We start from the raw sequence: 23,169 nt of genomic DNA on the forward strand, positions 1-23,169 counted from the left end.
TATATATATATATATATATATATGCTTACACACACACACACACACACAATAATACTAACAGTGTATACACCACTAGTTTTATATCTATTTTTTGGTTTCAGACCACAAAACGTCCCCCAACAGCTGGTACCAACTTCAAAAACTCAATAATTACTCTTGTAGCCAATTTGGCAAGCAAAGTAAGTCCTGTTATTTTGTTCATATGATATATATAAATAACCCTTACTTTTATTTACTTTAAAGATTTTCTAAATAGCTAAATGCTTCTCAATGAACAGTTTCCAATCTCTTGGAGTATTTATTTATTCATTTCTCATTATATTAAATCATTAAGCTATTAAGGTTGTATGATACTTTAATCAATTGGTTTTTAATGAAATCTCGAGAACTGTCACTTTTCCTTTATCTGTCTGTCTGTCTGTCTTTCTATCTGTCTGTCTATCTATCTATCTAGATAGATAGATAGATAGATAGATAGATAGATAGATAGAGTTGCATGAGTCTAATGGTGATTATGAGGGTACAGCAGCTCAGAAAATTCACTCTAGTCATTCTAATCAGAAAAGAACTCCTGAATTTGTTGGTCAGATCCAGGTCATGATTGACAACGATCCCTCCAAGTCAATCAGATCCATCACCAGGGACATAGGAGTGTCTGAGTCTCTTATCAGGCAAGCAGTGCATGAAGACATTCAGTACTCCTCATACAAGATGAGAAATAGCCAATTTTTATCCCAAGCCATCAAAGACAAGAGGAATGACTTTGCTACAAAGCCTTCTGAACAAACTCAAGCATCCCCTCCAACTGAACCTGCTTTGGTTTTTCTCAGACGAGGAAAATTTCTGCCAGTATCATATGAACACACAGAACAACTGTTGGCTTGCTGTGTCCCCAGAACATATACCGAGAGGATAAAAATCAAACATTCAGTCAACATCATGGCGTTTGAAGTGATCACTAGTGATGGCGATGTTGTGCCTCCATCTTCCCACATGGCTTCACACTCAATACAGAGGCCTACATCAAGTGTCTGCAGGAGGTAGTGCTGCCCTGGGTCAAGAGGGTGGCTCCTGTCTGGCAACAGGACTCTGCACCATGCCACACAAGCAGGAGAACCCAGTCATGGCTGTCGGACAATTTTTGCGATCACATCACCCCTAACATCTGGTCATCTATCTCCCCAGACTGCAAACCCCTTGATTATTATGTGTGGGGTGCAGTTGAGCAAGAGACCAACAAAACTCCTTGTAACACCAAAGATGAACTGAAGGCAAGGATTATGGCAGCATTCACCAACTTAAACAAGGAGACCATCCAGAAGAGTTGCAGAAGATTCCAAAGTTGTCTGGAGGCTCTGGTCGAAGCCAATGGTGATTTTATTGAATTAATTTACTCTTTAGTATTTCAAGATATTTTTATGTAATTTTGGTAAATATATCTGCTAAAATGTTATGTCAGTGTCATTTTCATTATTACGTAATTTAGTTGACAGTTTATTCACCGCTCCCTGTATATATCATCATCATCGTCATCATCATACATCCGCTTTCCATGCTAGCATGGGTTGGAGGATTTGACTGAGGACTGGTGAACCAGATGGCTGCACTAGGCTCCAATTTGATCTGGCAGAGTTTATACAGCTGGATGCCCTTCCTAATGCTATTCTTATTCTAACAGCTACACTTTCAGCGTACCCTCCCTCGCTACTGACTTGGTCACCTAGGTAATGGAAGCTATCAACTACTTCTAGTTTTTCTCCCTGGAATGTGGCAGAAGTTGTTCTCTGCACACACACACACACACACATACACACACACACACATATATATATATATATATATAATATATATATATATATATATCTGCAAAATTTTGTATTGAAATTAGAATTAACATATGAACAATTTCCTATTGCTGTAGAGATTATCATTATTTGAGATCTGCTGGATGAGACTAGATGCTTTATGATATCTACTGAATTGTCTCATATTTCTAGTTTTCAACATAGAGTTTGGTATAATCTTTCATCCTTCAATAAAATAAGCACCAAAATATATCAGGATCAACTCAAACTGACTACATTACCCTCCTCTTACATATGAAAGGGGTCTTGTTCTAAATAAGTAAAATTTTGACTCTGTGCCAATATGTAAAGTAATTTGTTTTCTAAATTGGATGGATCATTTATTGATATTTTAAACCTCTAAGTAATCATTTAACGTCTGCTTTTCATACTGGCATGGGTTAGACAGTCTGACCGGAATTGGTAAGTCAGAGAGCTGCATCAGGTTCCTGTCTGATTTGGCATGGTTTCTTTGGCTGGATACCTTCCTAATCCCAGCCACTCTGAGAGTGTAATGGGTGCTTTTTACATGCCACCAGCATGGGTGCCATTTACATGACTCCCGTAACAGCCATAACTACAATTTCACAGGTATCATTTACACGACACTGGTAACAGTCATGACTATGGTTTCCCTTGGCTTTATGAGCTTTTTCAAGCACAGCATATCACCAAGGTCTCGGTTACTTGCTATTGCCTCTGTGAGGCTCAACATTCGATGATCATGTTTCACCACACACTTAAACAATATGTGTGTGTATATGTGTTCTCTTTTTTTTTTTCTTATTTGTCCTTCTCTGTCATAATTTGTTTTACTTTGAAGTTCTTCTAATTGGTTGTGCTTCTTTCTGCTGTAGGAACCCCATTATGTGCGATGTATCAAACCAAATGATACCAAATCTCCAGTACATTTTGATGATGAAAGGATCTGTCATCAAGTGATGTATCTTGGATTAATGGAAAATGTCAGAGTCCGCAGAGCTGGCTTTGCTTTTAGAACAACATATACCAGGTTTCTTACCAGGTGAGTTTAATAAGCATGTTCATATAAAACCTATTACATATCCCAATATCATCACATCATATCACCTCCCCAATTGGAGATGAGCATCATTTTTGGAAACTAAATGCACATTCAGAGTCTAATACGTTTATTAATGAGACAGAAAATATAAAATAAATTAAAACCAAACATTTAATTAGAAGTAAAAAATAAGTGTATAATCACCAAGTTGTATATACTGTATATATAGGTTTGAAAATGTAGGACTCCTATATGAAGCACCCTTTGAGTTGCAATAAATGTTCAATAGCATATTCTTGGTAATAATGTACACACACATGACTGTGTGTTCTCACCTACTTTTCAATATCACTAATGCTTCTTTTATACACTCTCATATTATAAACTTACCTTGACTGCTAATGTACATAAATTGTAAATTGAAGATTTACTCACAATAGCTAAATTTATTAAATCACAATATTTATTACTCACAATAGCTAAATTTATTTCATGATTGTTGCTGGTATATGGAACACATCATACATGTATGTTTGACTACCTATCTTTAAATGATACAAAATATCAGTTTCTTTGACTAAATTTCTCTATCTTCCAGATATAAATGTATTTGCTCAGCAACCTGGCCCAACTATAATGGTGCACTGAAACAAGGGGTTAAGGAAATTATTACAGAACATAATATCAGCTCAGAAGTGGAATATGGCAAAACAAAGATTTTTATACGTTCACCCAAAATACTTTTCTATTTAGAGGCATCAAGAGAGAAAGTTATACCGTCTCTGGTTCTCATTCTTCAGAAGGTAAATCATTATTAATCTCTCACTAACAATGTTTTCTGTTTTCCAAGATACATTTACATAGTGATGCAGTTTTATTTTTTTACATTTGAAACATTATCACTGCAACAATGATATCAGATTATAGGATAGTTAGACATCAGCCTGTATTATTATTCCTGCATAACTATTATTATTTCTGCATATCATTATTATTATTACTGTATAACAGTAATAATATCAAACTGTATATGTAACAATGATATCAAACTGTAAAACAGCAATGATATTAGATTGTACAACAACTCAATCAAGCAACATGGCAATGTCAGTTTTTGTAACAGTATCCTAGTCAAACTAGGAGAAATGGATGTAAGGATTAGAGTTAGAGAAGCAATTGGTCAATTTAAGTGAAATATGCATTTTATCTTGGTACAGTAGACCAGCAAAATGTTCTGCTAATTTCCAGTTAGCTCTGTCCATTTACCACTCAACTATGCACTTTCTAGACTGATTTGTTCTATTGACATGTAAGTTATAGGAATGTTTTAAATGTTTTGGTTTGCTCATGGTGTTGTCAGTGTTAGTGTGGTGTCACTACTGTAGCTCTGGTATAAACTAATGTAAAACTGAACGAACAATCTGACATGGAGTTTGATCACATTGATTTAAACTTTCTTCTCTCCTTTGTTCCTTAAACACAAACAAATGAAGCCATTTGTAATTCTTAGGGACCAACACTGCCCCATTTTTAACCAGTCTATGTCCATCTACAGGAATTGATCTCCTGACTTGCATCCAATATTATGGACAATAGCTAGAGACTGAATTATATTCTCTGTCCTAGATAGGTCCAACAAATTAGTAAGACACAAAGCATGATTCTTCTAATCATCTTTTGGGTCATGTTTTCTATTATGTTTTGACCAATTTGGGATTTTAAACTCAAGAAATTCACTGATGATTGAATTATGATCCCATTTTTGCTGTGGTAAATGTAATCAGTGTGTTTATAATGTAACCTTTTCTATTTAGATGTGGCGTGGTACTTTGGCCCGTAGATATGTTAATAGGCTACGAGCAGTGTATGCAATAAGAAATGCTTATAGGAAATACCGAATTCACCGTTTCTTCAATGAAATGCAGCATTTGTTCAGGTAAGCCATTGCAATATCATATACATATACTTGTAAATATAAGTTTTATTTTTTAAATGATTGAATTCACTATCTTATTTATATTTTTACAAAGATTTGAGGGTTAGTTTACCAATGTATATTTATATGTTTAAACCATGTTATTTGGAGGAAATTTGACTTGTGCTACTTCTAGCAAGCAAAGCAATCATATGTAGGCTTCTTCATTTTTTAACCAGATTTGTTGCTGTTTAAGAAAAACATTTTCAATAACAATGCTCCTCCTTCAAGTACCTACAATTCAAATGCATCTCAATGCAGCACCCAGAATCTCTGTCCCTGTTAGCTTTGGTAGATCTTAAGTTTCATGCTGTCTCCACCAATAATATCAATGTAGTTGAATGGTCTTCATCCTTTATTAAGATGTGGAAGTCTCCCAATATAACATCTGATATGGCCTAATGTTCAGCAAAGCCTTCTCTGTGTAATGCACAGAAATTGTTAGCATCCCTTGAGAATACTGTGGCCAAAGTTAGTCCATCATTCAATGCAAAGTGGCACTGAATATATAGCCATCAGTAAAAATGAAGGTCACTTGTCAATTTATTCCCAGTGGCACATGACCTAAGGAAGTCAGTGAGATAAAGAACTTTGGGTTCTATGTTGCTGACAGTAGGAAAGACTTCCTTACACACAAGGGCCTAGCCTGGAGTGCCTGTAACAAGCTTCAAAACATCTGGCAACCAAGCACTTCAAAGTCAGTAAGACTTGCCTTTTTACAGAAAATGGGTAGAGAACATTCTTGTCTATGGAACTAAAACCTGAACCATGGAGTAGTTTCAAGTTCTCATGAAGATTCAAAACATCTCATGGCATGAGAAAAAGACCAAAATGGAGATATATTGTGCACATTCCACCTATCTCTATTATTAATAATTATTATTTTCTATATCTCTTTGTGATCCCTGGCCCTTTATTTTCATCTTTCCTACAGTACATTAAAAATAACTCTAATGAACAATCATTATTAATTTAATAGCTGATTAATCTTTTAGTAAAATGTTCATAAGAGTAATTTGTTAATCTTAATAAAATATTTAAAAGATAGTTCTTTCCTACTTAGAATTCTCTCAAACAATTAGCAGTTTCATGAAGAACATTGTTTCGGACAATTTTTACTTGCTGTTATTCTATAGTTACTTTACATAAATTAAATGCTTTCAACATACATTTACAGTATTGTCTCCTGAGGAATAAGAAGTGGTACTTGTGATGTTGATTTTTTTCAAAAAGCCTTATTGTAAAAATAATAGTCCTTTCTATCATAGGGGCAAAGCCTGAAGTTTGTGGAGATGGGGCTCAACTGATACTTATTTCATTGACCTTGATAGGATGACAAACAAAGTCAAACTAGATGGCATTTCAACCAAGAATAGAAAGACAGATGAAATGCTGCTAAGCATTTTGTCTGGCATGCTAACAATTATGCCAGCTCATCACCATTATAATGATAATAATCATAATAATAGTAGTCAGTTAATGTCTGTTTTCCATGCTGGCATGAGTTGAATGGTCTTACAGAAGCAGGCAAAGTTGGGAGCAGTATGCTCTTCCTAACACCAACCACTTTACAGAGAGTACTGGGTGCTTTTTATGTGGTACCAGCACTGACAGAGTTACCAAGTACCTTGCAAGACAAAACAAAAAAGCAAATACACCTCAACTTGGAGAAGGGAAAAGTATTGTCAGAGTAAGGATCACTTTGTGCCAGTTGAGAGATGAAAGATGTAGTGGGACAGAGATGGGTGTCTTGCTGTAGATACATGGATTACCCAGTTGGAAAGGGAAGGAGAATAAGTTACAGTAAAATAAAGAGGGTGAATTAGAGAGTAAAATAAGATAAGGAGAGCAATAGTAAGAGAGATATGAAGATGTTTTGGGATATGCCCTCAAGGGACTGTGGGGGTGATGAGAATAGGTGAAGTGATACAGAGATTTGGACTGGGTGAGTGCACAAGGCAGAGATGACTATAGTAAATGATTGAGAGAAACCTAGTTTAAGGGCGGTGAGCTGGCAGAAACGTTAGCACACCGGGCGAAATGCTTAGAGGTATTTCGTCTGCCATTAAGTTCTGAGTTCAAATTCTGCCGAGGTCGACTTTGCTTTTCATCCTTTCGGGGTTGATAAATTAAGTACCAGTTGCACACTGGGGTTGATGTAATCGATTTAATCCCTTTGTCTGTCCTTGTTTGTCCCCTCTATGTTTATCCTCTTGTGGACAATAAAGAAATAAGTAACCTAGGAGAGTTTCAGGGGCAGGGTTTGCAGTAGATATATGTGGGCATTGTGGGTGATGGCAGATAAGCGAGGTGTGACAGTAGGTAGGAGAGAATAATGGGAAATGGAAGTGGGTTGAGGTAGGGAAGAAAGGTAACTGAGAAAGCTGGGGAATGTAGTATGTGCCTATTTTGCTCACAGGTGATAGAGAAGTGCTGGTGTTAGAGTATGATGTATGGATGAGAAATGTTAACAAGGTAGAGCCCATGGAAAAGCATTACCAAGGTGGTTTTAGGATATCAATAATATTAATAATAATAATCCTTTCTAGTAAAGGTAAGAAATGTGCAGGGACGGGACTAGTTGATTACATCGACTCATGTTTCACTGGTATGTAATTTATTGACCCTGAGAGGATGAAAGGCAAAGTCGACTTGGAAGAATTTGAAATCAGAACGTAACTGCAGGCAAAATACCACTAAGCATTTCATCCAGTATGCTAACGATTCTGCCAGCTCGCCACCTAATAATCATAATCATAATAAAAGGTTACAAATTGCGACTGGATGTTGACCAAGGACTCAGTTTACCAAGAACTTTTATGTTCATTGCCAATCAAGAAAATGTATTGTTTTGAAGAACATTAAATTTCTTTTGGACCTATTGAAAGATTATTATGTGTGCAGGTTGAATTGCAGGTTGAATTACAGGTTGGAATGATATGATTACTGTGTAGAATAGGTATATAGTGTTTTTTCTAAAGTCATGGCAAAAAATAATTGGCTTAGGAACTAAACAACCAACTGAAAAATATTCAAGAATTCATGAAATATTTTCAGATTCATTAACAGTGTATCTGAATTTGGGGGTATACATAAAATGAATCAGGTATTTTTAAATAATGTCAACTTGAATTTTTAAAAATCAATTTCAAAAGGTATAAAATAGATTATTTTTAAAGATAAGAATAACAGTTTTGAAATACTAACTGTATTTTGTTGTATTGTTTGAAAATAGATTTTGAGTCATTATTCTGAATTTGATGTTACATTTACTTTTTTTTATAACAATCTTGTTAAATTTTATCAAGTCGTAATTTTTTTAATATGTCCATCTTTTGGAAGTTTATGTTAGTATTAAATGTATTAAAATTAATTTCTATTTTCAAGGAATGTAAAAAAGAGAAAGAATTATGGAAAGAATCTAACCTGGCCTAACTATCCTGTTGTTATAAAAGACTTTATGCCTATTTTAACATTGGCTTATCATCGGTAAGGAATGATTCTAGAAATATATTTTCACTTCCAATTATTGGTCAAATTGTTATTGCAGGCAATAAGATTCAATACTTATGTAGTTAAAATGAAAAAATACAAACCTTTACGTTTGCCATTGTTGTTCTCATGGGCAGGGGAAATAACTCTGCATTCCAATGTTTATGTGACTGACAACAGGTTCCACTCTTTCTGGCTTAGTGGTTAACAGTAAGAATAACACCCAGTTTTAAAACTGTTTTGACAAAAACAAGCCCTAAACTATCTAAGTATAAAAACTACTGCCAACCCACCCACTTCAAATCTTGAAAAGAAAATGAACATTAAAAATGTGTAAAACACAGAAACTATGGAACCACATATAAAAAAAACTTTTTAGGGAGTTAAAATGGTATCATCAATGAAGCTGATATTCTTCAGAAAATTGACAAATAAGATTAGATTTAAACAACTTAGTCATAGAATAAACATAGAACGTATAGACATGCACAAACATAGACATGCTACAAATATGGCTTATCTAAAAAAATATTTTCTTATGTTAGAGCCAAGCTTAAGTATTTTATCACAAACTTTGACTACCTCAATGACTTTATCAACTGATTTCTCAGTAAGGAGTATGCCCATGCTCCCAATCCCATCACTGTTTCCTACCCAGAAAATCTTATACCTATGCTCTTTGCTCTGAGGAACCTAGCCAAACTTCATTTCTGCCTTACTTCTTGGATGCAACACAAATCTACACACCTCCGTTTAAGCATCTCAACAATCTCACTAGACCTACCTTTCAATGTGCCCACATTAAGTGTGCCAACTCTGGGGGTGTAGAGGGTGTGGGCAGGGAGACATAAGGATGGGGAACAGCATTTTGCATCTGTAAAGAAAGCTCACATGTACGTTTGGCAGACATCATATAAGTACAAATAAGTTTCAACCTGCATACACTACATCATCATTTTATTCACTACATTTACTGGGAGATAGCCACTAGATAGGGATGGAAGTTGGGGAGAGTGTACCGTATAGGTAACTGTTAGAGTTACTAGGAGAAAGGAAAAAGACTTCTAGTACAGGTAGTGGGGACGGGTTGGAAGGGCACGTCATGAACAAGCAAACATTGTGGCCCAATGAATGCAATGTAAATTATCCATAAACGAATCGAGAGCCACTAATTAACTAACATGGAAAAAGCAAGGATACAGACAGTATGGGCAAGAGAAAACAGAGTTGGTAACAAAACGAATGAAGGGAGGGAGAGATGAAATTTTTGAGAATTAGAGCTATGGTAGAGGATAAAATATAGTGGGTAACCAAAACCAAAACAATTGAAAAGATGAAATTTTCAAGATTTACAACTACAGTAGAGTGAACAGAATTGAACATTTGAATTTTTTAACTTTACTCTAACATACAGCATGGGATAGACGATGCTTTATAGGTAAATATATAAACTAATAATAATAATATGGGCACTATACGGTATAATATAAAACTATACAATATAATATCACAATTTCAGTACTTATTTCAAAGTTACATCTTCAATTCACATAACTAAGTTATTCTTTTTGCATAGATGGTGGGCATGGATGAAGATAGAAACCATACCCAAGGATGAACGGACAATGTTTCACATGAAAATACTGACAGCAGAAATGTTGAAAGGGCAGCGGCCAGAATGGGGTTTAAAACGAAAATGGGAAGGCAACTATCTCCTTCAGGTGAGATAAATTCATAAATTCAATTTTGTTGATTGTTCTATAAGTATGAGACCGACGTGTTGCCTCGAGGTCTTGTTTTTACATTTCAATATTTCGTTGAGATTTACAACTCAATGTCAGTCTCTTTTATGCTTATATACTGCTTGTTTTGTTTATTTATATATTTTCACATTGTTCAGTGAAATTTTTAATGAATATTCAGTCATATATGTGAGCTTTGGTAGCAACTTTTCATATGAAAAGTCATCAGGTAATGAAGAAGCAAAAGTAAACTGAATTTGTCACCAGAAGTGAGAAAAGAATGAGGTCAGAGTAACAGAGGTTATGTGAAAGCTTGGATTAAAAGTTAAATTAGAAGTTGACCTTAAATGTTAAAAGGGTTACATTGAGGAGAAATTATCCAAAGTTGATGTAAACTAGGAAGTTGTGAAATTTATGCAATAGAAAAATACATTTAATTTGGAATCAAAACACAGCTGCAGGAGTGGTTGTATAATAAAATGTTTCTTCTTGGAAACTAAAGGAAGCCCATCATATATATACACACCCATATACAGTATATATATTTTTTTCTTTAATCGTTTTTTATCGTTTAGAGAAACTAAAGAGATGTCTAGTTCACGCTAGATATGAAACAAATGATTTTTCTAAACTATTACATTACACATACAAGAATAAACAACTGTTCTATATTTTATAGGGTATGCTCTTCTGATTTATGATATTGTAACAAAGATATATATATATATATATATAAATAAAAATAAAACAAAGTTAGTTTATTTCACACGGGTAGAAATATAGAAAAAAATAGAACTTGAAAATGCACTGAGAATAGTTAAAATATTTTTTATTATATGCACAAATTTAACCAGTTTCACAGTTTACACTGATTTTCAAACACTTGGCTTATGTCACAGCTGTTTTGCTTCTGACTAGTGTTTGAAGCTTGCCCTATTTTTATTGGAAGTTCATGGCTCAAATTAGTATATGTTTCGAATAGGGTTTGATTGGTAGAGAATAGTTACATGACTGGTCTTAGAAATTTTTGTAGGTTCCCCGCTACACCCATGTGTTAGTATCAAGTAACAATGTTTAGTGTCATAAGTTAAGGCTGACACGGTTGACTGAATGAGTCTAGTGGTAGTAATCAATGCTCTGAATGTTTTCTGTCAAGTGTTTGTAGAGAATGAACACGTGATTAAGTTTTAGAACCTTCTGTGCGTTTTCTGCTATGTACGTGCATTAATGTCAAGTAGCAGTATAATTTGCACCGAAAATGCAAGCTGACACAATTGAGTGAACATGTTTAGTTACAATCAGAGCACTCAAAATTTAATCTGTCTGGTGGGAAAGTAGACAGGAGTCGTTTGACTGTTGCTGTAGGAGTTGTTGAAGGTAATTTAGCACTTGTGAGGAATTTTTTCAGAGACTTTGATTGTCTTTCACTTTTGATTATTTTGTGTATTTCGAATGCTTGTTTCATTCTTGGGTCTTGTCTTAGTAGTGAAATGTTCTGGTGGATAATATTATATTCTGTATTTCTTGTGTTGTAATAAAGAGTAGATTATTGGATGTATCTGGAGCGTTTTTTGTAGTTCTTGAATATTTATTGTTTTGGTATTTTCTATTCCATTGTCTGTTAGCTTTAATGAATATTGTCTTTTAAGTAGTATTTGTTTTAGTTCTTAAAACAACCTAAACTTTAGCCACTGGACTACATACAAACAACTCCAGTCTGATTTGGTTTTCTATGACTGGATACCCTTCCTAATGTCAACCACTCTGAGAGTGTAATGGGTCTGTTACGTTCTGCCAGCACAGGTTCCATTTGCGTGACACTGGGGTGCTTTTATGTGCCACTGTCACAAGTGCCAATTATATATATAACTCTGTGTGTGTGTGTGTGTGTGTGTGTGTGTGTGTGTCTTTACATATATATATATATATATATTTATATATGCATGTGTGTGTCTGTGTCCATCAACACCACTTGACAACTGGTTTTGGTGTGTTTACATCCCTGTAACTTCAGTAAAAGAAACTGATATGATAGAATACCTGGCTTAAAAGATAAAAATAAATACTGGGGTCAACTCATTCAATGAAATTTTTTTAAGGTGGTACCCCAACATGGCCACAGTCAAATGATTAAAATGAGAGCTAAAAGACATACTGTCTTTTATCTGATAAATTAAACAGGTTCTGTTTTTAATAATGTTTGGAGTTACTGTATTGTTTTTGATAATATTTGTGTTATTCTTTGTTGTTTTTTCTTATATTTGATGTTATTCTCTACTTTACTCTCTATTGTTTTGGTTTCTTATATTTCAGTGTAAGGAAAACTCAAATACTGCTGATTATGTTTCTCGAATGAACAGTTTAAAAAAGAAAGATGGTTATTCAGCTGTACTATTTGCTTCTTTTGTTAGAAAGGTAAGTAAATTCATGGAAACTAAATGATTTCAGTAACAAAATACAACAAAAACAGACTTGTAAGGTAATTAATGCAATGTAATTAATTTTGCAACATAAAGAAGAAACAGAAGAAAATTTAATATTTTGGGTTTTGGCTCTTCGTCGATAAAAAGAAAAGAAAACAGAAGGGAAAGTGTGAATGTTTGGTAAGACTTCTACACCAGACATTGCATGTGAAAGAACAGTATACAGATGTAATTAAATGGAAAGGTGTTTCTTGTTGGAAGAGTTTTTCAGAAAAGCATGATAATGGATGAGAATGTTGTTGTATCATGTGTTATAGTGCATATGTGTGCATTTTTTTCAAATTAAAGAGAACATGTGAGAATATGTTCATTATGTATGGGGTGGTGTGTGAATGTTGAGAGTATATGCAGGTATGTGTGCTGTTGCGTTGTGAATGAAACACAAAGATGTGTGTATATGATAGATGGATAGCTAAAGGTGAAGATAGGTATTGTGCCACATACTTGAGCCAACCACCCTCTCACTCTGAACAACATTTTCTTTTTCACTGAATTCTATCATCAAATTACTTGGGTGAACATGGGTACCAAGATAGATCCTAAGTATGCTAATCTATTTCTTGGTCTGAATGAGACCCAAATCTTCTTCCAGTCCTCTGTACTTATGTTAGAGCTATACAGATATTACACCAATGAATGTGTTCTACATGGTATCACCTCATTCTGCCCCATTCATCCAAATATGCTATCTTTTTTCCATAATTCCTTCGTCTTCTCTATCTTATGTGCCCTAGTTAACCCCAATCAGATGTTGATGCTTTCACTCAGCTTGTTGTATATTCCACATACATTGTATCTACCCTACCCCCAACTCCTTTACTTTCCTCTCACTCACCGTCCCACGACCTTACCACTTTAAATAGCCATTCTACTGCATTTCTGTCTCTACCAATCTGACCTTACCACTTTCCACCCTATACGCCTTTTTCCACTTCCTTCAGATGTGGCACAGTCCCCATTTTTTTTTCTAATCCATATTTTTCTTATGCCTTGCTACACCCAACCTGTAACCATCACCTATTCCTTTTTCTTCTCGAACAACTGCCCTTTCATCCAAGATATTGCTACCATCTAAGAACTAACTCCTCATTCTACATCACTGGTAACTTCACTTGTACTGAAAAAAGCCTCATTCATGACATAGAATGTCAACTACATGGCATGTTTATACTCTATAGAGTATAAACTAGTCAGAGATTGGCAGGCCATTTTAGAAAGCATCCTTTAGATGTCTGACAAACAGTATCCAAATTCTTAGACTTGTAGCTAATCATTTGAATTCCCCTTGACATAGCCATTTTCAGTTCTTTGTGATGCTATTTTACACCATGGATCAGCAATCTCTTGTTTGCATAGGGAACAACTCCTAGCAAATAATTCATCCAACTGGAATACTTTGTTGTCTTTACTTTAAAAACATTGCCATTTCTTACATGTCACTCCTTATAACATACTCCACTGTGCACTTTACATTTCCCCTTCATTACTCTCCACATCCACACACACATGCATATACACAACCCATCTTCTATTCTCTAAGCAACTATCTATGACATGCACACAAACATGCTATTATGTTTAATTCACATCAGCTATACCGAACACATACTTGCACATGCTCTCTCTCTCCCACACACAGACACACACACACACTTAAAGAACATAAACTTGCATTTTACTGCCCTTTCTCTTGATAAAACACAAATGCACATACTTTAAAACACATTTACAACAGCTTTCTTGTCCATTATTTCCGTTAACTAAAAAACCTTTCATCTGCTGAGAAGCACCATCCCATTGTAACTCATAAACACCCTGTCTTCTGTTCAATCCATTTGTCTTTTACATCCATACCATTGTTTTATTCACATCTACACAGCATACACACACACCACTATGGACAAACACCCACATATCCTTACCTACACCCACACAAAGACCATATTCTTACGTCTTGCCTCATATATCAGTGTTCTTATCGATTATCTCCCTTGACTGAGAAGCTCTTCTGACGTAAAACTTCATTCCACTTTCAGAAGCATTATGCAACTTATGCTTCTTTTTCTTTTTTTCTCCTCTGGTTTTTTTCTTTTTCTGTACAGCATAAAATTAATTTACAAACTCATTTTTTTCTTTCTTTTCTTTTTTTTTTTTTGTTCTTCTTCCTGAAATCTTTTTAATTACCATTACCATGCTGACATGATTCTGTGCTACAACTTGAGTGAAACCCATTTTTTATTTCCTCATTAATCTAAATAAATAGATCACCTATGTAAATTCTCCATTTTCAATAATTTTTTATCTAAATAATTTACTCAATACTTTAATGCAATAGTTAGGTCTTGTTTCAAATAAATCTCATATTTTAAGTGAAATGATTAAATGTTCGAAGTTGTAATCCCTAGATAATCCCAGAAAATACATGCAATTTTATAGCCTACAAAACATTTTGTTCAATTAAGTTCTCCGTTGCATAATACCAAGGGAAATGCCTGATTGATCCAAACAGACATAAAACACACAACTATACTATAATAGTTTTAAAACCTATGACAAACAAATGTAGTTGGATTGCCAACTACATTTAATGTATCCCAAGGAATCAATATTGCTATCAAAGCCTTCAATCATGCATGGAGAAACTAAACAACAAAACAAAATCAATGTACCTTAAATTTCATACTGCATTCCACACATTCATTCATGACATTATACAATTTGGTCTGATAACAGACCAGAATAGAACATGTTATAGCTACATAGCTGAACCTATGAGCTGTTCTTAAGTAGTTCATCAGCTGTCTCCATGCTATATGTCACTATAATAGTTTTAAAACATGAATGTCACAAAGAGTTATCCATTAAAAGTTTTATTTTTCCATAAATTTTTTTCTTTTATTTTTTACTTGCTTCATTCATTAGATTGTGGCCATGCTGGAGCACTACTTTGAGGAGTTTTTTATTGAATAAAATTACTTCTTGTTAAACCTGATACTTATTCTATCGGTCTCTCTTGTCAAATTGCTAGGTTATGAGGACTTAAAGACACCAACACTGATTGTCAAATGGTGGAGTTGGGGGACTAACACAGATGCAGAGACATGCACATGCGTACACACACACACATATATATGATGGGCTTCCTTTAGTTTCTGTCTATCAAATCCACTGACAAAGTTTTGGTCAACCCAAGGCTATAGTAGAAGACACTTGCCCAAGGTACCATGCTGTGGGACTGAACCCAGAACCTTGTAGTTGGGAAGCAAGCTTCTAACCACACAGTCACACCAGCACCTATTAAGTGGACAATTAGGAAAATCAGACTGAATAAAAGCAGCTTCTAGTGAACTGATGTAAATTCATAAAAGTCCATGAAAAATTATTTTTTATTTTTTACTTCAATCATATTTTAATTAATCTTCTACCAACAAATATTCTTTTCTACTCTAGGCACAAGGCCCAAAATTTTGGGGGAGTAGGGCTATCGATTAGATTGACCCCAGTACACAACTGGCACTTAATTTATCGACCCCGAAAGGATGAAAGGCAAAGTTGACCTCAATGGAATTTGAACTCAGAACATAAAGACAGACAAAATACTGCTAAGCATTTCGTCTGGTGTGCTAACGTTTCTTCCAGCTCACTGCCTTTAAAATCTTTTCTACTCTAGGTACAATGCCCAAAATTTTGGTGGAGGGGCCATTTGATTAGATTGACCCCAGTATACAATTGGTACATAATTTATCGACCCCGAAAAGATGAGAGGCAAAGTCGACCTCAGCAGAATTTGAATTGAGAACATAAAGACAGACAAAATACCACTAAGCATTTCACCCAGCATGCTAACGTTTCTGCCAGCTCACCGCTTTTGTGGTTTTTCTACTCTTCTTTTATTTTTCAAAATTAAGACAAACAAAGTTCTTTCTTAATCTAAAATATACTCTCCTTCAATTACCACAATGCTCTTCCATCTATCTGTTAGACTTGCAAGGCCCCGCTTCTGAAATTCACTTGTTCATGATGAAAAATACTTCTCCAGTATTGTTCTGATCTTGTCTACAGAATTCATATTTTCTCCGCCCAAATGATTTTGAAGATTGCGTGCGGAATGATCAGATGGGACAATGTCTGGCAAATATGGTGCATGGGGCATCGTTTCCCATTCAAACTGCTCCAGCCTTCGGAATGTCATCCTTGCTGTATGTGGCCAAGCATTATCCTGATGGAAGAACAGCTTTTGTCTTGAAACCAAAGATGGTTGTTTTTCTTCTAGTGCTGACTCAAGCTGCTTGCAGAAGATCTCCTTTGTTATCATTTGATTTGGGTTGAAAAGTTCAAAGTGGACTAAACCTTTCATATCCCACCAAACAGTCATTATGTGGGTGAAGACTTTCTTTAGCCTGGGGTGCCAATGTTTCTCCTTTCCCTATGCACTGTCTTCAGTGCTTGACATTTTTATAGAGAATCCATTTCTTGTCACCAGTCACTATTCAGTTCAAATAAGGTTCATTTATGAAATGTGACAGCAAAGAAGAGCATACATTCACACTCTGCATCCGATGAGACTAGGAAAGTTTATGAGGAACCCACTGACCCAATTTGCTAACTTTTTTGATAGCACGCACATTAACTTTATATCTCTTATTCTCTCTATACATTATAAAGCATGGCTGGAAAAATCAACCAGCATTTACATCAGCTGTTATATTGTTATTCTTTTTCTCTGGATATCTACCTAAGAAACTTCCTTTGTTCTTTCGTAGGAATATTCTTTAGTAAACCTTTTTTTAGTATTATATCTGTATTTCTTTTTTTACATCAGATAAATAAGAACAACAAATCATCTGAAAGAGCTGTGGCCATCACTGACAGACATTTTTACAAGTTTGACCACAAAAAGAAATTTAAATTAATGAAATCTGGAATTCCATTTGTTAATGTAAGTGACAAATTTCTGTTTAGACTGGCTTTACATATAAAAGTTATCAAATTGATTGCAAATGAAGAAAGTCAAATAAGATAGTGAATGTATTGAGTTCAACACCCCTCCCACACACACGCAACACATCAGTGCAACTCTCTTTACCATTAAGTACAAACACTAAACACACTGCATTAGGGACCTACAACTGGGATTGGGTTGTTTATAGGAATGTAGGGATACAAGTGTACCTTTGGGAAATGAAAAAAGAAAATGTTGAACTATGGAATAAGATTTAGATACAGAAAGCAAATTTTACTTTTTTATTTTAATCTTTTATTCAAGAAAGAATGGAGTACCTATGACTTGTATAGGGTTTCTGAGATTAATGGTGGGTAGAGTGGAGAGGAAGGTGTGTTCCAACCAGAAACTTGGCATGAATATTTGCACTAGAGCAGATTACACTAAAGGTGCCTAAAGCACTTAGAGCCGTTAATCTGGACAATGGGTTAAGTTAACCACCCAGTATTTGTTTATCATAATTTAATAGGAGGGTTTGTAATAATAATTCATGTGTACCATTAACACGCACACCACTAACTACTAACACAAACCGGTATTATACATAAGTAATTGCATAAACATCAGTACTGTATACTAGTAACCTCATGCACCAATATTATGTACCAGGACAATACCAAAAAATAGTATCATATAGCTGTAACTACACTCACTCACACACACAAACACACAGAGCAGTGTTATGTGCTAATAACTATCCACATACCAGTATTATACACTATATACTAGTAATTATATGCACACACATACTTGTAACTAAACACATACATTAACTTTACATACCAACAACACAAGCAAACCAGTATTATATACCAATAATTAAACCCAAAGATGCCAGCATTATATACCAGTTACTAAACACACACACACACACACACACACACACACACACACACACACACACACACACAAACCAGTGTCATTGCAATATTTTTGATCCTTGGCCTGTTCAATTAAGGCTTATTTGGCACTACAGTAACTGCTATGACAACAAATGCTGACTGTACATCAATAACATTTGTAAGATAAATATTCTGTATTTTATTGTAGCTAACTGGTCTGAGCGTGTCACCAGATACAGACCAACTTATTATATTTCACATGAATGATGGCAATGATCTTGTTGTAAGCCTTCAACATCCAGGCCAAGAAGACAGAGTTGGAGAAGTGATCGGTGCTATTTGTAAGAACTGGCATCAGTATGTACTTTTAGAATTTTTAAAATTATCTTTTTAACATTTTTGTGAACACCCATACTTGAAACTTGAAATTCAGTTGTTGTTTATCTCCGGTGATATTTCTACAAGATGTGTTACATTTTCTTGAGTACTTTTAATCATGTTTCTTTGAGAGGATTAATTTCATACTAATTGCCATTTTAATATCGACAAATCTGGGACCACCTATATAAAAATTTTTTTCTTTGAAATAAAATTTTCATCAAAATCTCATAACATAAATGATATAACATGATTTCTGGTGGTCACCACCAGCTTCGTATAAGGAAGCTCAATGAAGAAGCAGTCACTTGTTCTTAGAAATAGCAGTCAATTTTTCGAATTGCATCATATTACCATAAATAAGAAAGGACACGTAGAACAGTGTAGTCCTAGATAAACAAAAAGAACAGGATGATCAATGTTAAAACACATTTGATCATAGGTATGCTCAATCAGGACTGCCTTAGAGTTAAACAACAACCAATATTATATATATTAATGTATAAGGTGACTGAGTATATAAGACCAATTCCAGGAACTTCCCCTCAAAAAGTGAAGTTTCAGCTATGCTCATGGTGTAATATTACTTACATGGGTAATATTTTGTAGCAGTAGGTCACAAGGTGTTAGGTTTTTTTTTTTCTTATACATATGTGAATTCTTCACAAGATAAATGCTATTTTTAGCAGATTTGATATACATAGAATGAAAATTGACCGTCGCAACCTATAATTATATATATATATATGTTTCAACATGTCAATAGGACAGTGTTCTGACAGTTGCAAAAGCCTTAGCATTTAGAGTTCACTATTTCAATAGTTAATCATCTCAATAACCACTAGAATGATACTGTCAAGCACACTACTATGACTATTAAAATTCATGCCAATTCATTTCAAATAACAACGAAGTACTGTCAATTTATAATACATTGTTACTGGCTGGAGTTTCTCAAGCCCTCATGACCCTGTTTAGGCAGTGGTTATTTTACAGGAGCTAACAAGGAGTTAAATATAATTTTACCATTTATATGAAATAGATTTACAGATTTAGTTACAGTGTATATATTATATAGTAATATACAAAAAACGTTAAATACACCGCTGGTATTTTCTTTAATTTGTAATCTTTGCATCACAAGTCCACAGGTTAAGATCCAGATTCTGTTTCTGCTGTTTCAGGTGATCCTTATTTTAAGAGCAATTTATTTTAGGTTCCTATATTCTATTCACTGACACGGTGGTATATAAAATTAGTTATGTTGCTAAACCTCTCTAAAATCTTGATTATATTGAAAATTAATTGAAACGCATATTCTCTTACAATTCAGGTGATATTCGTTTTTGATGTTTTGTTAGAAGTGTCTCTGACAGGTTGAGGGTAGGGTAACAAGCTGTGGAGAAGGTTTTGTATTTAATCCTATTCCAAACATCTGTATATGTAGAAATATGACAGTTAAATGCCAACAGAGTAAATACAAAGCAAACTGCAAAATTGTTTATAATTCAAATAATTGAGACACCATCAGTATCATAGACAGTAAAGTGGGTGGCTGTATATTCAAGGGATAAAGCATTAAAAATCTTAAAGTAGAACTAAATTATGCAGTGAGTTTAAAAGTAAGATGATTAATTATTGACTAATAGTTTCATTTTTCTTGAAAGTACAGTTGACAACAGTGGTGATATATTATTACCATTTGTACCATCAGAAAAGTATAATAACCTCATAACTTAGCACAATGACAACAAATGAGCTGCTAAGGAATTATAAAGAAATGTCTATTTTGTCAGCAAAATGGAATTGTTTATAAATTAAATAATCTTGTGACATCATTGAAATTCTTAGATATTTAATGCAGAAAATGTCTGCAGTTGTTGTCTTTTATACCAGCTGCAAAAATGAAGTATTATTGGTTATTAATTATTGTTTGATTTTATCATAGCTGCATTCTAAATATGTTAACACTTACTTACCAGCAATCAGATTATAGTTTAGGAGTAGCTTTATGGTTGTTCACCCAGCTAAAAATAACAACCAAGTTTCCTTCAAATCACACCCAACCATCTTAAGAAAAGGAAGATGTTAGACAATTTTGTCCCTGATATACAAAATGGTGGGACAGTCATTGCTGGGATGCCATTAAGTGTACTTTTATTATATCTATTAACACTCACTTTGGTTGGTAATTTTATCCACTCTCACCTCAGTCCCCTCTAACTATTTCAAACTGACTTTGTAACCGTCAAAGTCAAATCTATTTCATAGTTATTTTACATTAACTAACAGTCTCTTATACTTTTCCAAATATACATTTGTATATTTTATTTCTCTGTTTCCTTTTTCAGCTTAACCAAACAAGATTTAAAAGTCTTTGTTGGGAAGAATTTGAAATGTATGCTGGGAGATAAACAGCGCAATATCCGTGTGCATTTCTCTGCTGATTATATCAACCGTGAACCAGAATTTCGTAAAGAAAATGGAAATATGACACTAATGTGGCCTGCCAATACGAATAAGATGCTGTTTAACAATTCCTAACTATTACTGACTTTTATTGGAATCTTGGATTTGCTGCTGTTTGGCTGTCAAATTGTTGCCATGGTTACATACAACGTATAAAAATTAATCATTCCACCCCAGCCACTACTTGGTTCTTCACACACTTTTTTCATTTTTTGACAATAGAAAATAGTTTCTCATAAATCCAAATGTTCTGATGAGAATTGCAATTCTACTAATTAAAGAGCAACGAATTTTGTTTAAAAAACCAATGACCTGTTAAGTCTTTCATAGTTTCACCTCATGATGAAACACTCATACACACACACACTTATATATATATATATATATATATATATATATATATATTTTGTTGATAATGGATATATATATTTAATAATGGGCATTTAATCCATAATCATTACTCTAACAAAATATATCCTGTTTCATGTATGGCTCTTCAGGTGAAACAAAATATATTTTGCTAGATGAATGAATGTAAATTAAATGTTTATTCACTCCCAGATGTATTTTTGAGTTCTTTATTCTAAGTGGCTGAACATAATTTCTTAGAACTTGTCACCCTCTAGAATAATTGCTAATGGAGAGATGTATAACTAATAATGGATATATATATATATATATATATATATGTATGTATGTGTATGTATATAAGTGATAATGGATAGGTATGTGTGTCTGTGTACATAATTAATGTATTTGTGTGTATATATGTATGTATATATATGCAATGTAATTGGTATACCTATGTACGTTTTTACAGACTATGGGGTTTTAGTTCACTGTTGACCTAATTGAATAGGTACCCTAGGTAAGTGCAGTAATGGATTATTGGCTCTTTCTCCTTGTACCCACCTCACACTTACCTGTCTCCCATTTCCCCTCACCTACCATCCCTCTACCCTACCCCTCCAATGCACCATTCTCTGAGCCTTCTGGCGACTCCAGTCCGACCCCTCCACCTCACACATCTTCCCTAACCTACCCCTTCCCTCCTCAGATAAGCCCATAATCTGCAGGGTCTCCTGGTCCACTGTTTCTTCCCTACCCCTGCCTCCCAGCCTGACTTCTTCCTCTGCTCCCACCCATACTTCGCACCTGCTCCTACTTCTCCAAAACTACCATTCTCACAGGCACCCATCACCGTCCCTATCATGCCACTGACTGCTTTACCTGCACCTCTAGTCATGTCATTTTATACATCTTCTGCTCTCTGTCCTTCCCTGTACTGCTGGGCTGACTGGTTTGCAGAGCATCTCTGGGACATCAGACTCAGCAATGACACCCTGGTCTCACACCATTTCTGTTCTACCGGTCATTCGCTACAACATCTATGTTTGGACTGTCTGTGCACAGGAGTCACTCAGACACATGCCTTCACCATGAACAGGAATTAATCTTCCCTCTTCATTCCTTTAATCTTCTCCTTCCTTTCCTTTAATCTTTTCTCTTTGTTCCACATGAAAAAGCACACATCAACTGCTACACACGACACATACACATGCGTGCACACATCAAATTCACTTGCCCCCACTCACTCATACACACAACTCACACCATTCTCAAATACACACATGCTTGTGCACCTCTTGTTAGGCTCACCATGAATTACCTTACCTTCATTCAACCTCTCTTTATTATTATCTCCCTTCCATTCAACCACTTTTTTCCAATGTGTATATACATATATATGTGTGTGTGTGTGTGTGTGTGTGTGTATATATCTTTCTATGTGTATGTTTATATATGCCCGTATGTGTGTATGTATATGTATGTGTATATATGTGTGTATATATAACAAGTGTATATATCTGTATATATATATATATGCATATATATGTGTATATGTGTGTATATATAT

General features: G+C 34.6%; 1 protein-coding gene and 1 long non-coding RNA gene across 3 annotated transcripts in view; one reads left to right on the forward strand and one right to left on the reverse strand.

Annotated features, from left to right (window-relative positions):
• LOC106871031 (unconventional myosin-Id) overlaps nt 1–21,559 on the forward strand; it is a 107,701-nt gene extending 86,142 nt beyond the window's left edge. Inside the window, exons 15-24 of the mRNA XM_014917289.2 lie at nt 102–179; nt 2,702–2,868; nt 3,467–3,671; nt 4,683–4,804; nt 8,231–8,332; nt 9,912–10,056; nt 12,391–12,492; nt 17,383–17,499; nt 18,613–18,761; nt 21,134–21,559. Of these exons, the coding sequence (XP_014772775.1) occupies nt 102–179; nt 2,702–2,868; nt 3,467–3,671; nt 4,683–4,804; nt 8,231–8,332; nt 9,912–10,056; nt 12,391–12,492; nt 17,383–17,499; nt 18,613–18,761; nt 21,134–21,326 (1,380 nt within the window). The 3' untranslated portion in view covers nt 21,327–21,559. The remainder of the gene's footprint in view (nt 1–101; nt 180–2,701; nt 2,869–3,466; nt 3,672–4,682; nt 4,805–8,230; nt 8,333–9,911; nt 10,057–12,390; nt 12,493–17,382; nt 17,500–18,612; nt 18,762–21,133) is intronic.
• LOC106871032 (uncharacterized) overlaps nt 1–23,169 on the reverse strand; it is a 130,570-nt gene that overhangs the window by 24,347 nt on the left and 83,054 nt on the right. The gene's annotated exons all lie outside the window — the stretch shown is intronic.

The sequence above is a fragment of the Octopus bimaculoides genome, chromosome 9 (assembly GCF_001194135.2).
Source record: "Octopus bimaculoides isolate UCB-OBI-ISO-001 chromosome 9, ASM119413v2, whole genome shotgun sequence".
NCBI lineage: Eukaryota > Metazoa > Mollusca > Cephalopoda > Octopoda > Octopodidae > Octopus > Octopus bimaculoides.